General features: G+C 42.0%; 1 protein-coding gene across 1 annotated transcript in view; it reads right to left on the bottom strand.

The window, feature by feature from the left end:
* The window catches only part of LOC145341247 (uncharacterized), an 83620-nt gene that overhangs the window by 42157 nt on the left and 29040 nt on the right, over positions 1–12423 (bottom strand). Inside the window, exons 3-4 of the mRNA XM_080186173.1 lie at positions 10679–10828; positions 2605–2715 (exon numbers count right to left, since the gene is read on the bottom strand). Of these exons, the coding sequence (XP_080042299.1) occupies positions 2605–2715; positions 10679–10828 (261 nt within the window). The remainder of the gene's footprint in view (positions 1–2604; positions 2716–10678; positions 10829–12423) is intronic.

The following is a 12423-nucleotide window of genomic DNA, read 5'->3' as shown; positions in this document are numbered from 1 at the left end:
AGAATTGCAGAGAATATGGAGACGAGGAAGCCTCAAATTCTGCCATAAGAAAAATTTCCTGCCGGCAATCAATTTAGGACAAGATTGCTGTTTAGGATTCTACAGCTTGAGAAGTGCTAAAGATTTTGTTGCAGTATCCATGCTGATTTCTTGCTCTGGAGGGAAGACTCTCATCTGGAACTGGAATAGGGCTGCAATTGACTCTCACCTTTTGAAGGTGTTAGCTCTTTAGCAACATGATCCTCTATAGATTCTAACTTGCACTGAGATAAAGTCATAGAGTCGCAGGGGACAATCTTACCAAAAAAACTCCAAGTGCCAAATAAATGTGAAAAGAGGAGAGAATTGTACCCATTTCTTTCAGTGATGTAATCTAATGCCATTTAGTGCAAAAAATGAGGTCAAGTGTGATTCACACCAGTAAAGGGAGTGGCTGGATTCTATTATCACCAGAAATCCAGCTGATAACAACTAGAACGCTGGTAGGAACAGTTGATGTAACTGTGTAAACAAGATGAAACTTGCGGTAATTTTAAAGATGACTCATTGTGACTTCAAGCAATCATTGATTTTTTTTATATACACACAATGAAATATCTGACAGAACAGCAATATGCTCGCTGGCTCGAACACAGGTTCCTCCCTGAGCCGGGACGTGCATCCTTGCTCCCAATTGGCTTGGCTTCCCATGCTGTCTCTCCATACGGTCCAACCCAAGTACATGGCCCACACTCTTTATCCCCTAATTCCTGAGTTCACCCATGAATGGAAAAAAAGGACCACCATAAATTATAGGTATTTAAGACACAACAACACATCAGGGATACCCCTTGGAAAAAACTTATCATAACATCAATCAATCTGGAGACTTCCGAACTCTGGAGGAACGTTTGAGCTCAGTACTGGGTTCCTCAGTGAATAAAGAATCTGGGTGGGCAGATGCAAAAGTCAAACTCATTAATTCTGTGTCAACATCCTCCTCAGTAGCTAATGTCTCCTCAGCTTTGGAAATTGCTGGTCTCCTTGGCTCCACATTAACAATAGGAATCTCTGAACCAGGAACTGGCAAACATGAGTCCACCACAGGACACACCTGTTGGTCCATGTATCAGGCCCAACTCTCTTTCTCAAATGCTTGACTTATTTTTAACTCAATTTCCTTGGACAACATAGCAGAACAGTCCTGTCGTTTCCACAATTTTACCAGCCGTAGCAATCCAGCTGTAAAATTCTTCTCCATGACTAAATCATCAACTTGGAAAGTTCTGTCACTTTCTCTTGGTTTTCTTTCCAAGAGGCTTGCCTAGCCTCCGCCCTCACTGCTAAATTTGGAAATACCAAATCTGAATGGATTCATAGGCAATGTCCCATTAGTTATGCAGCTGGTGTAATCCCTGTGGTTGCATTCAGCATGGTATTGTATGACAACAAGAAACATGGCCAAGCATAAAAGCAGTGGCCTATGAAATTGATTTTCATAGATGACTTGAACTTTTGTACAGCTGGTTCTGCTAGCCCACTGGAAGCTGGATGGTAAGGGTCCTAGGAACATGGCGAATACCTTTTGATGTAACAAATTTTTGAAATTCTTCTACTGTAAATGCTGTTAAGACTTGTGGAATGTCATAGATAGGAAAAATCTGCCACAATTTGCCAATGGTGACTGTGGCTGTTGTAGACTTCATCAATTGGATGTCCAGCTATTTAGAATGAGCATCAGCCTGGATGAGGAACATAGAACATAAAAAATCTACAGCACCAACAGGCCCTTCAGCCCACAAGTTGCGCTAAACATGTTCCTACCTACTAGGCTTACCTATAACCCTATATCTTACTAACTCCCATGTACTTATCTAAAAGTATCTTAAAAGACTGTTGGACGTATGAATAGAATCAAAGAATCCCTACAGTGTAGAAGGTGACCACTCAGCCCAACAAGTCTGCATGGACCACAATCCCACACAGGCCCTATTCCTAGATGTTTACCCTGCTAATCCCCGAACACTAGGATCAATTTAGCATAGCCAATCAACCTAACCCACACATTTTTGGACTGTGGGAGGAAACCAGAACACCTGGAAGAAACCCACGTGGGGGAGAATGTGCAAACTCCACAAAGACATTGACCTGATTTTGGAATTGAACCCAGGTCCCTGGCACTGTAAGAGAGCAGTGCTAACCACCGTGCTACATTCCCCCGCCAGATGTTGTAAAAGATGTAAGATTATTGTAGTTGTTGATTATTTAGATGTAAAAAATGTCTCAATAGAAATAGTTGTAGAATAATTTGATGTAGCTGTGAAAACAAAATCAATCTTTAGTCTTCAAATATAACATGAACTTAATCTTACTTATCCAACATAAAGTACACAGTTTAAATCCTAACATACGTAATATTGTTATTTCCAATCAGGATGCCCTTGTATTCTTGTATTGTTAATTGTTCTTATTCCAGCTGTGATTAAAAAGTGACAAAATGTAATCAGTATTTAAATCAATCATAAACTCTCACAGAATTGAATCATTTTCAGTACCATCAGAATGGTACTGGTCCTATTGTTTTTGAACTAATTCATGTTGCTGAATTCACTGTTGTGGACTCACTTGTTAATATCTGAGTGGACCTCTCTGTAGTTGTTAGTTCTAGTGTACTTGCTGGTATTGTTGTAACAGTTGATTGTTCAGAAGGTGTCACAGCAGGATTAGTTGATGTAGCTGTGTCAAAAAAAAATCAAACTTTAGTCTCAAGGTATAACATAAGTTTATTCTTACTTCCTGTACTTAAATAGCATGATGGCAATTCTGACAAAAGTAATGTTCTATTCAGGATGTCTTTTTTATATGATGCGTTTCGTTATTTCAGCTCTCATTGTGAAGCAACAAACTATAATCAATTCTTCATGCAATCATAACTCTGGAATGAGTTGAATTATATTCCATGAACATTGACATATTTCCCATGAACGGACCTGCAAGTCTATATGCAGTCTTAGAACATAGAACATAGAACATTACAGCACAACACAGGTCCTTCGGCCCTCAATGTTGTGCCAAGCTATGTCCAATCCTAAGATCAAGCTATCCCACTCCCTGTAATTCTGGTGTGCTCCATGTGCCTGTCCAATACACACTTAAAAGTTCCTAAAGTGTCCGACTCCACTATCACAGCAGGCAGTCTATTCTACACTTCAACCACTCTCTGAGTGAAGAATCTACCTCGGACATCCCTTCTATATCCCCCACCATGAATCTTATAGTTATATAGATGATCTGGAGGAGGGAACCGAGTGTAGGGTGTCGAAATTTGCTGATGACACCAAGATTGGGGGAACAGCAAATTGTGCGGAGGGTGTGGAGAGTCTGCAGAAGGATCTAGATAGGCTGGGCGAATGGGCCAGGAAATGGCAAATGGAATTTAATGTTGGCAAGTGTGAGGTGGTCCACTTTGGTAGGAATAATGGTAGGAAGGACTATTACTTACGGGGCGAAAAACTGCAGCAGGCGGCAGTGCAGAGGGACCTCGGGGTCCTTGTGCATGAGTCGCAAAAACCCAGCTTGCAGTTGCAGCAGGTGGTCAGGAAGGCGAATGGGATGTTGGCCTTCATAGCGAGGGGGATTGAATATAAAAGTAGGGAGGTCTTGCTGCAGCTGTATAGGGCATTGGTGAGGCCGCAGCTGGAGTACTGTGTGCAGTTTTGGGTGCCGCACCTGCGCAAAGATATTTTGGCCTTGGAGGGAGTGCAGAGGAGGTTTACTAGGCTGATACCGGAGTTGAGGGGGTTGAGCTATGAGGAGAGGCTGAATAAACTGGGCTTGTACTCGTTAGAGTTTAGAAGAATGAGGGGAGATCTCATTGAGACGTATAAGATGATGAATGGGATGGATAGGATAGAGGTGGAGAGACTCTTCCCGCTCAAAAAAGACAGTAGGGCTAGGGGGCACAGCCTCAAGATAAAGGGGGGGCGGTTTAGAATGGAGTTGAGGAGGAACATCTTCACTCAAAGGATGGTGAATCTCTGGAATTCTCTGCCCGTTGAAGTGGTGGAGGCTGCCTCGCTAAATATTTTTAAGACGCGGGTTGATGGGTTTTTGATAAGAGAGGGGATTAAGGGTTATGGGGAGAGGGCGGGAAGGTGGAACTGAGCCGCGACAGATCAGCCATGATCTTATTGAATGGCGGGGCAGGCTCGAAGGGCTAGATGGCCTACTCCTGCTCCTATTTCTTATGTTCTTATGTTATGTCCCCTAGTAACAGCTACATCCACCTGAGGAAATAGTCTCTGCACGTCCACGCTATCAATCCCCCTCGTCATCTTATAAGCCTCTATTAAGTCGCCTCTCATCCTCCTCCGCTCTAAAGAGAAAAGCCCCAGCTCCCTCAACCTTTCCTCATAAGACCTACCCTCCAAACCAGACAGCATCCTGGTAAATCTCCTCTGCACTCTCTCCAATGTTTCCACATCCTTCTTATAGTGAGGTGACCAGAACAGAACACAATATTCCAAATGTGGTCTCACCAACATCCGGTATAGTTGCAGCATGACCCCACGGCTCTTAAACTCAAACCCCCACTTAATAAATGCAAACAGACTATAAGCCCTCTTCACAGCTCTATCCAATTGAGTGGCAACATTCAGAGATCTGTGGACATGAACCCCAAGATCTCTCTGTTCCTCCACATTCCTCAGAACCCTGCCATTGACCCTGTAATCCATATTCAAGTTTGTCTTACTAAAATGAATCACCTCACACTTATCAGGGTTAAACTGCATCTGCCACTTTTCGGCCCAGCTCTGCATCCTATCAATGTCTCTTTGCAGCCTACAAGAGCCCTCCACCTCATCCACTACTCCACCAATCTTGGTGTCATTAGCAAATTTACTAACCCACCATTCAGCCCCCTCTTCCAAGTCATTATAAAAATTACAAATAGCAGAGGATCCAGCACTGACCCCTGTGGTACACCGCTAGTAACTGGCCTCCAATCTGAAAATTTTCCTTCCACCACCACCCTCTGTCTTCTATGAGACAGCCAGTTACTTATCCAATCGGCCAAATTTCCTTCTGTCCCACACATCCTTCATGAGCCTGCCATGGGGAACCTTATCAAACGCCTTACTAAAATCTATGTATATAGAACATAGAACATAGAACATTACAGCACAGTACAGGCCTTTCAGCCCTCGATGTTGCACCGACCAGTGGAACGAATCTAATGACCCTCTAACCTAAACTATTCCAATGTTATCCATATGCTTATCCACTGACCATCTGAACGCCCTTAAAGTTGGCAAGTCCACAACTGCTGCAGGCAGGGCATCCCACGCCCTTACTACCCTCTGAGTAAAGAACCTACCTCTGACATCCGTCCTATAACTACCACCCCTTAATTTAAAGCTATGTCCCCTCGTGTTAGCCATCACCATCTGAGGAAAAAGGCTCTCACTGTCCACCCTATCTAACCCTCTGATCATCTTGTATACCTCAATTAGGTCACCTCATAACCTTCTTCTCTCTAATGAAAATAACCTCAAGTCCCTCAGCCTTTCCTCATAAGACCTTCCCACCATACCAGGCAACATCCTGATAAACCTCCTCTGCACCCTTTCCAATGCCTCCACATCTTTCTTATAATGCGGCGACCAGAACTGTACGCAATACTCCAAGTGCAGCCGCACCAGAGTTTTGTACAGTTTCAACATGACCTCATGGCTCCGAAATTCAATCCCTCTACCAATAAAAGCTAACACACCGTACGCCTTCTTAACAACCTCATCGACCTGGGTGCCAACTTTCAGGGAGCTATGCACATGTACACCAAGATCTCTCTGCTTGTCAGCACTACTAAGAGTCCTTCCATTAGCCCTATATTCTGTACTCCTGTTACTCTTACCAAAGTGAATCACCTCACACTTTTCCGCATTAAACTCCATTTGCCACCTCTCGGCCCAGCTCTGCAGCTTATCTATGTCCCTCTGCAAACTGTAACATCCATCCTCACTGTCTACAATTCCTCCAACTTTGGTGTCGTCAGCAAATTTACTAACCCATCCTTCTACACCCTCATCTAGGTCATTTATAAAAATGACAAACAGCAGTGACCCCAAAACAGATCCTTGAGGTACACCACTTGTAACTGAACTCCAGGTTGAATATTTCCCATCAACCACCACCCTCTGTTTTCTATCAGCCAGCTAATGCCTGATCCAAACTGCTAAATCACCCTCAATCCCATGCATCTGCATTTTCTGCAGTAGCTTACCATGGGGAACCTTATCAAACGCTTTGCTAAAATCCATATACACCACGTCAACAGCCTTACCCTTATCCACCTCTTTGGTCACCTTTTCAAAAAACTGTATATGACATCAACTGCTCGACCTTCATCCACGCACTTAGCTACCTCCTCAAAAAATCCAATCAAATTTGTGAGGCAGGACATACCCCTCATGAAACCGTGCTGACTATCCCGGATTAAACTGCATCTTTCCAAATGGTCATAAATCCTATCTCTCAGGACCCTTTTCATTAACTTACCAACCATCGAAATAAGACTAACTGGCCTATAATTATCAGGGTCATTGCTATTTCCTTTCTTGAAGAGAGGAACAACATTCACCACTCTCCAGTCCTCTGGAACAATCCCTGTGGACAGTGAGGACCCAAAGATCAAAGCTAAAGGCTCCACAATCTCATCCCTTGCCTCCCAAAGTATCCTAGGATGTATCCCATCTGGCCCAGGGGACTTATCCACCCTCAGGTTTTTCAAAATTGCTAATACATCTTCCCTCAGGACATCTACCTCCTCCATCCTATCGGCCTGTATCACGCACTCATCCTCAAAAACATGGCCCCTCACCTTAGTGAAAACTGAAGAAAAGAAAAGTGAACACTGAATAAAAGGATTTCTTTATCGATGCCCAGCTGCAAAACATAACTTTAGCTATTGCTGCCATCGTACTTTGTCCAGGATATACATCATGCAATTTCTGTAATAAAAGTGATCGCCCCTTAGGTGGCACTATAACACGAGCCTCCCACAATAACACACCATCCTCACACATTTATCTCCATCCTATGCTGACAGTAATGTCTAATTTGCTCTGACTTATCGTATCACCATCTTTGAATCACCATCCTCTTAGCTTTTAACAACACTGGGTGCTTCTCAGTCCAAGTTTTTATATGAGTAGCTGAGTCAAGCGATGTCTCTATCAGGCAACACTATTTCTTGTGGCACAGGTGGTTTTTGAGGCAGAGGGAGATGGCTAAGCATGTTGGTATTTGATATTTGCATTCCTAGCCTCTGCTGAAAAGAGTAACTGTGCACAGCTAGCGCTAGAGTCCATCTCTGCACCCTGGCAGAGACAGGCCTTTGATGGCACTTGTTTATCCTTTTGGAATAAACCCAACAACAGCTTGTGATCGGATAGTGTGGTGAAATGTCTACTATATATATTGATGAAACTTCTTCACTACATAAATTACCGCCAGACTTCGTTTGTCAATCTGAGAATACTTTCCCTCAGCATCTGACAAGGCTCTGACGCAAATGCAATTGGCCTCTCTATTCTATCTGACAACTTGTGGGACAGCAATGCTTGCAATTCATATGATGATGCATCACAGCTAACTACCAATGGTTTGATCGGATCAAAGTGTAAGGCATGCTTTACTTTAGCAAGTGCCTCTTTTTGTGCTTCTCTACATTCCCATCATTAATGCTTCTTCAAAAGCTGGTGAAGTGGGACTAAAATTGTAGACACATTGTGAAAGTACCTGTTGTGATAGTTCACCATTCCAAGGAACAATTTTATCTCGAATACACTTTTAGGCCATGGTACTTCCTGAATTGCTTATACTTTATCCTCCAAAGGATGTAAGCCTTAAACATCAAGCCTGAAACCCAGGTATATAACGTAATCTGCCTGGAAAGTACATTTCTCTCATTTCAAACAGATGCCCACCTCTTTAAACTTTTTAGAAGCTTCTCTAAGTTTACCCCATGTTCCTCAGAGGATGCTCCCATTATTAGAACTCCAAAATTTCACATTAACAAGTGAAAGAAACTCCAGTTTCTAATCTGATATCCTGCCTGATTTCAAGTGGCCTCACTCTCAGCCACATCTATGCAGTGACCCCCTTGTGGCCTCTGAGGCCAGGGCAATCTGTTCATTTGGGTAGCACAATGGTTAACACTGCTGCCTTCGCAGCACCAGGGACCCGGGTTCAATTCTAGCTATGGGTCACTGTCTGTGTGGAGTTTATGCTTTCTCCCTGCGTCTGCATGGGTTTCCTCCCAGGAACTCCGGTTTCTTTCCATAGTCCAAAGATGTGTGGGTTAGGTTGATTGGTACACCACCACTTTAAGAATACCTGTAATAAACTTTCCAACGTACACTGGAAAATGGCACACGCCAATGAGACTTTAAAAGATGAACAGTATATACTGATATAACCCTTTATGGGCGCTGATGGTAACTAACTGCTGGGAATCTTCATGTAACTCCAGCTGCCAGTAGTATGGTAGTAAATATGGTCTCATACTATATAAATATAAATACATGGTCTCGTTGGTGTACTTAGGGCCCCTTGCTAATTTGGTGTAGAGATCCGCAATTCACGAATTGGGGTATCTATCTATCTGAGCTCCTCTGTTCACAGTTAATTTATTATCCCTGCAGATTCTTAGTGTGGTTTTAGAACAGGGACTATGGATGCAGCCCATTCAAAAAACTTTACAGGTTTTGTGACACCTAAGTCTTCCAAACTTCCAAACTCCGCTTCTTTGTAATGAACTGCATAATACACAGCACAGGCCTGAAAAAAACCAACGCTTTGCCTCGGAGTTCAAATAAATTTTGGCTTTGGCTTCTTTTATTCGTTCCAGTTCCTTTTGGAAAACCTCAGATTATCTGCACAGTAGTTCTTGAAAATCTCCATCCCAAATATTCAATATCTCCAACCAGTCTAATTTTATCTGCTACAATCAATCCCAAACCATGAGATAAGGTCAACAACCCTCAATTACTAGAACAGGTAGTCGTGCTGTTTGGTTTTTGTATGATACTGTATCTGTAGCTGACTTTGCCGTCTTCAATGTCTCTCCTGTATACGTAGACAAATTGGCCGCTGAATCACTCAGTCTCATGGATTGCAATCCTTTTTGAATGTATCGGAATGCCTGCTCCCCTATGGCTGTGCCGTCTGTGTCGTCTCCCATTTTAAGAGACCTGTTGTCGACCATCAAGGCTATTTCTTTTGGAGGCAATTTATTAACTTGGACCTGGTTTAGAGTATACAATTGTTGGGTTTATCGTCCAGTTTCTTTAACAGAATTAAACTAACCATTGCTTTTTTTTAAACATGCTCTGTCCTGAGATTTTCATTTTGCTACATGCTTGTAAATGACACTTTTATATCGGAAATATATTAATTTCTGCACTGGCATGTTTCTTGGGAGTGCTCTTCCCCACATTGAAAACAGGCTTCCACCTCCAGTGCTATACTCCCCTTCTCGGGATGTTCCTCATAGCAGTCATTTCCCACCACAAATGGTTCACCTCATTGGGCATGCCTTGTAATTCACTTACACTCTGCTCAGTGCATTTAACCTCCTGGGTCATTTCCACAACTATTTCTAAAGAGACTTTAGTCTCAGCCAGCAGCCTTTTCTATATTGTGAGGCTGTTGATTCCACAAAGCAAATAGTCACTTAGCATTTTCTCTAAAGCTGGGCTGAATTTGCAGTGCTCTGCTAACTCTGTCAAACTGGCCGTGAAACTTGAGAGGATCTCCCCTGACTCCAGACTGCAGAAAGAAATTTATATCTCAACATGATGTTTGAAGGTCGGGGGGTTAAACTGATCTTTGACTTTTCAATGATCTGGTCAAAAGATTTTTGTCTGGAGTATTAGGCGATGTTAAACTGCTCACTGGGCTGTAAGCTTGTGGCCACAGTCTGTTAGTAGCACCATCTTTCATTTTTCCTTTGCTATGACCTCATTAGCTATAAAGGAATAATGCAGCTTTTCGATATATTGTCCCCAGTTTTCCACTTCTGGGTCAAATGGCTCAATCTTTCCACTTGAAGTCATTCTTACGTGACCTATGTATCTGTCTCTTCGTACCTTCAATGCTCATTCTCCTTCCCCTCTAGCTGCACACTGTGATCTCCCAACAATTAACCATGTTTAATGCCATTAGTGTAATAACTTTGAACGTGACTTGCTGTGGTTTCAAACAATAATTGATTTATTAATAACTATATATTAAGGGCCTGTGGTCTGACAGATCTGCAATACATGTCAATTCTCTTCTTCTCCCTGGCTCCAACTGAGATTCCTCCCATCCCAGGACACATGCCCTTGCTCCTCATTGGCTCAGCTTCCAACATGGCCTCTCCATAGGATCTAGCTTGATCATGCGGCACGTAAAGGATCGTCTCCTTAAAGTGGCCATATTACCACAAAACTTTGAACCTTAACTATAACATGAGTTTATTCTTACCTGTCCATGAGAGTTCTGAGAAATGCAATGCTCCAACCAGGATATCTTTATATTCTTAAAGTGTCAAATGTTGTTATTTCAGCAAAAATTGTGAAGAAATAAAACAATTGCTTTTAATTTATTGATTTATTGTTTCATTTAATTATTATTGAGGTTGTTGTGGACTCACTTGTTAATGACTGAATGGAACTCTCTGCAGTTGTTAGTCCTGATGCACTTGTTGATGCTGTTGTGGATGTAAAGATTGGTGCTGTCGTTGTTGATTGTTCGGATATAGAAAATATCTCAGCGGAAGTATTTGTAAGATTATTTGTTGTAGCTGTGTTAACAAAATCAATCTTTATTCTTTAAATATAACATGAGATCAATCTTATCTTTCATAAAGATAAAGATTAACATAAAGATGTTAATCCTAATTCATGTAATATTGCTATTTCCAGTCAGGATGTCTTTGTATACTTATATTGTTACATATCGCTATTGCAGTTATGATTATGAAGTAACAAAATATAACCAGTATTTAAATAATCATAATTTCTTGCATGAGTTAAATTATTATCAGTGTGAAATGGCAAAACAGAATCCAGCTTTCAATATAGCATGAGTTCAATCTTACTTGTACTTAAATGGCATGATATTAACCCTAAAAAAGTTTAATTTTGCAACCAGGGTGCCTTTGTATATCTACGTTGTTATTTCCACCTGTAATTGTAAGGCAACAAAATATCACCCATTTTCAATTCAGTCATTAAATCTGGCATAAGTTGAAATATTGTCAGTATAATCACCTTGCAATAAATATTAGTGGCAGTCACATTTATGGGGCAGCACGGTGGCACCGTGGCTAACACTGCTGCCTCACAGCGCCAAGGACTTAGGTTCAATTTCAGCCTCAGGTGACTGTCCACATGGAGTTTGCACGTTCTCCCCATATCTGCATGGGTTTCCTCCAGGTGCTCCAGTTGCCTCCACAGTCCACAGATGTGCAGGTTAGGTGGATTGGCCATGCTAAAATTGCTAGTGTCAGGGGGACTAGCAAGGTAAGTAGATTGGGTTATGGGGATAGGGCCTGAGTGGGATTGTTGTCAGTCAGTGCGGGCTGGTGGTTTCCTTCTACATTGTAGGGATTCTATACTAATTCCTCTTGTTATTGGGCTAGTCCCTAGCCTTGAGGATTCTCATGTCAATGGGTGAGTGGTGTTCTCTGTAATTATTGGTTTATTTCTTTCAGTGCATCCAACTTAGAAAAACAAAAGCCTCTTCTTGCTCTGTTCCATTAACACTCCCATGCAGCCCTCTTCATCCGTTGTAACCACCAACACAGAGAGCATGATTTAACCACTTGAAACCCAATCCTCAGTAAGCACTTGGGCTTAATAGCTTGAGGCATGGTTTATAAAAATGTTATTTTAAACCTTTACCAAACATTGGTTCAAACTCAACTTGAAGATTGTATGCAATTCTGGACACTGCAGTTTAGGGACTTTGTGAAGGCTTTTGCGTAATCATAGAAAGGATTGAGGAAAATGGGAAAATGGTTCAGTTGCATGGATAGATTTGAATTAGGTTTAGGATTATCTGCAGTAGTTCTCCTTATAGAATCGTGGAATTATGGAATTGTTTCAGCATGGAAGGAGGCCATTTGGTCCATCATGTCTGGGCTAGTTCGCAGCAACAGCAACTCAGCTAGTTTCACTTCTTTTCCTTTTCTTCATAGTCCTAAAATTATTTTCCCCAGTGTTAAATATCCAATTCATATTTGAAAGACATGATTGAATCTGCCTCTACCACATTCCCAGACTGTGCATTCCAGATCCTAACCATTCACTGCATAAGAATCTTTTTCCTCTTATCGCTTGGTTCTTTTGCCTTTTAACCTTAAATTGGTGTGTCCTGGATCTTGACCTTCAGCTA

The sequence above is a fragment of the Carcharhinus amblyrhynchos genome, chromosome 3 (assembly GCF_965287045.1).
Source record: "Carcharhinus amblyrhynchos chromosome 3, sCarAmb.v2.hapA, whole genome shotgun sequence".
Classification (NCBI taxonomy): domain Eukaryota; kingdom Metazoa; phylum Chordata; class Chondrichthyes; order Carcharhiniformes; family Carcharhinidae; genus Carcharhinus; species Carcharhinus amblyrhynchos.
The sequence above is the reverse complement of the archived record's forward strand: the minus strand, read 5'-3'. Positions and strand labels throughout refer to the sequence as shown.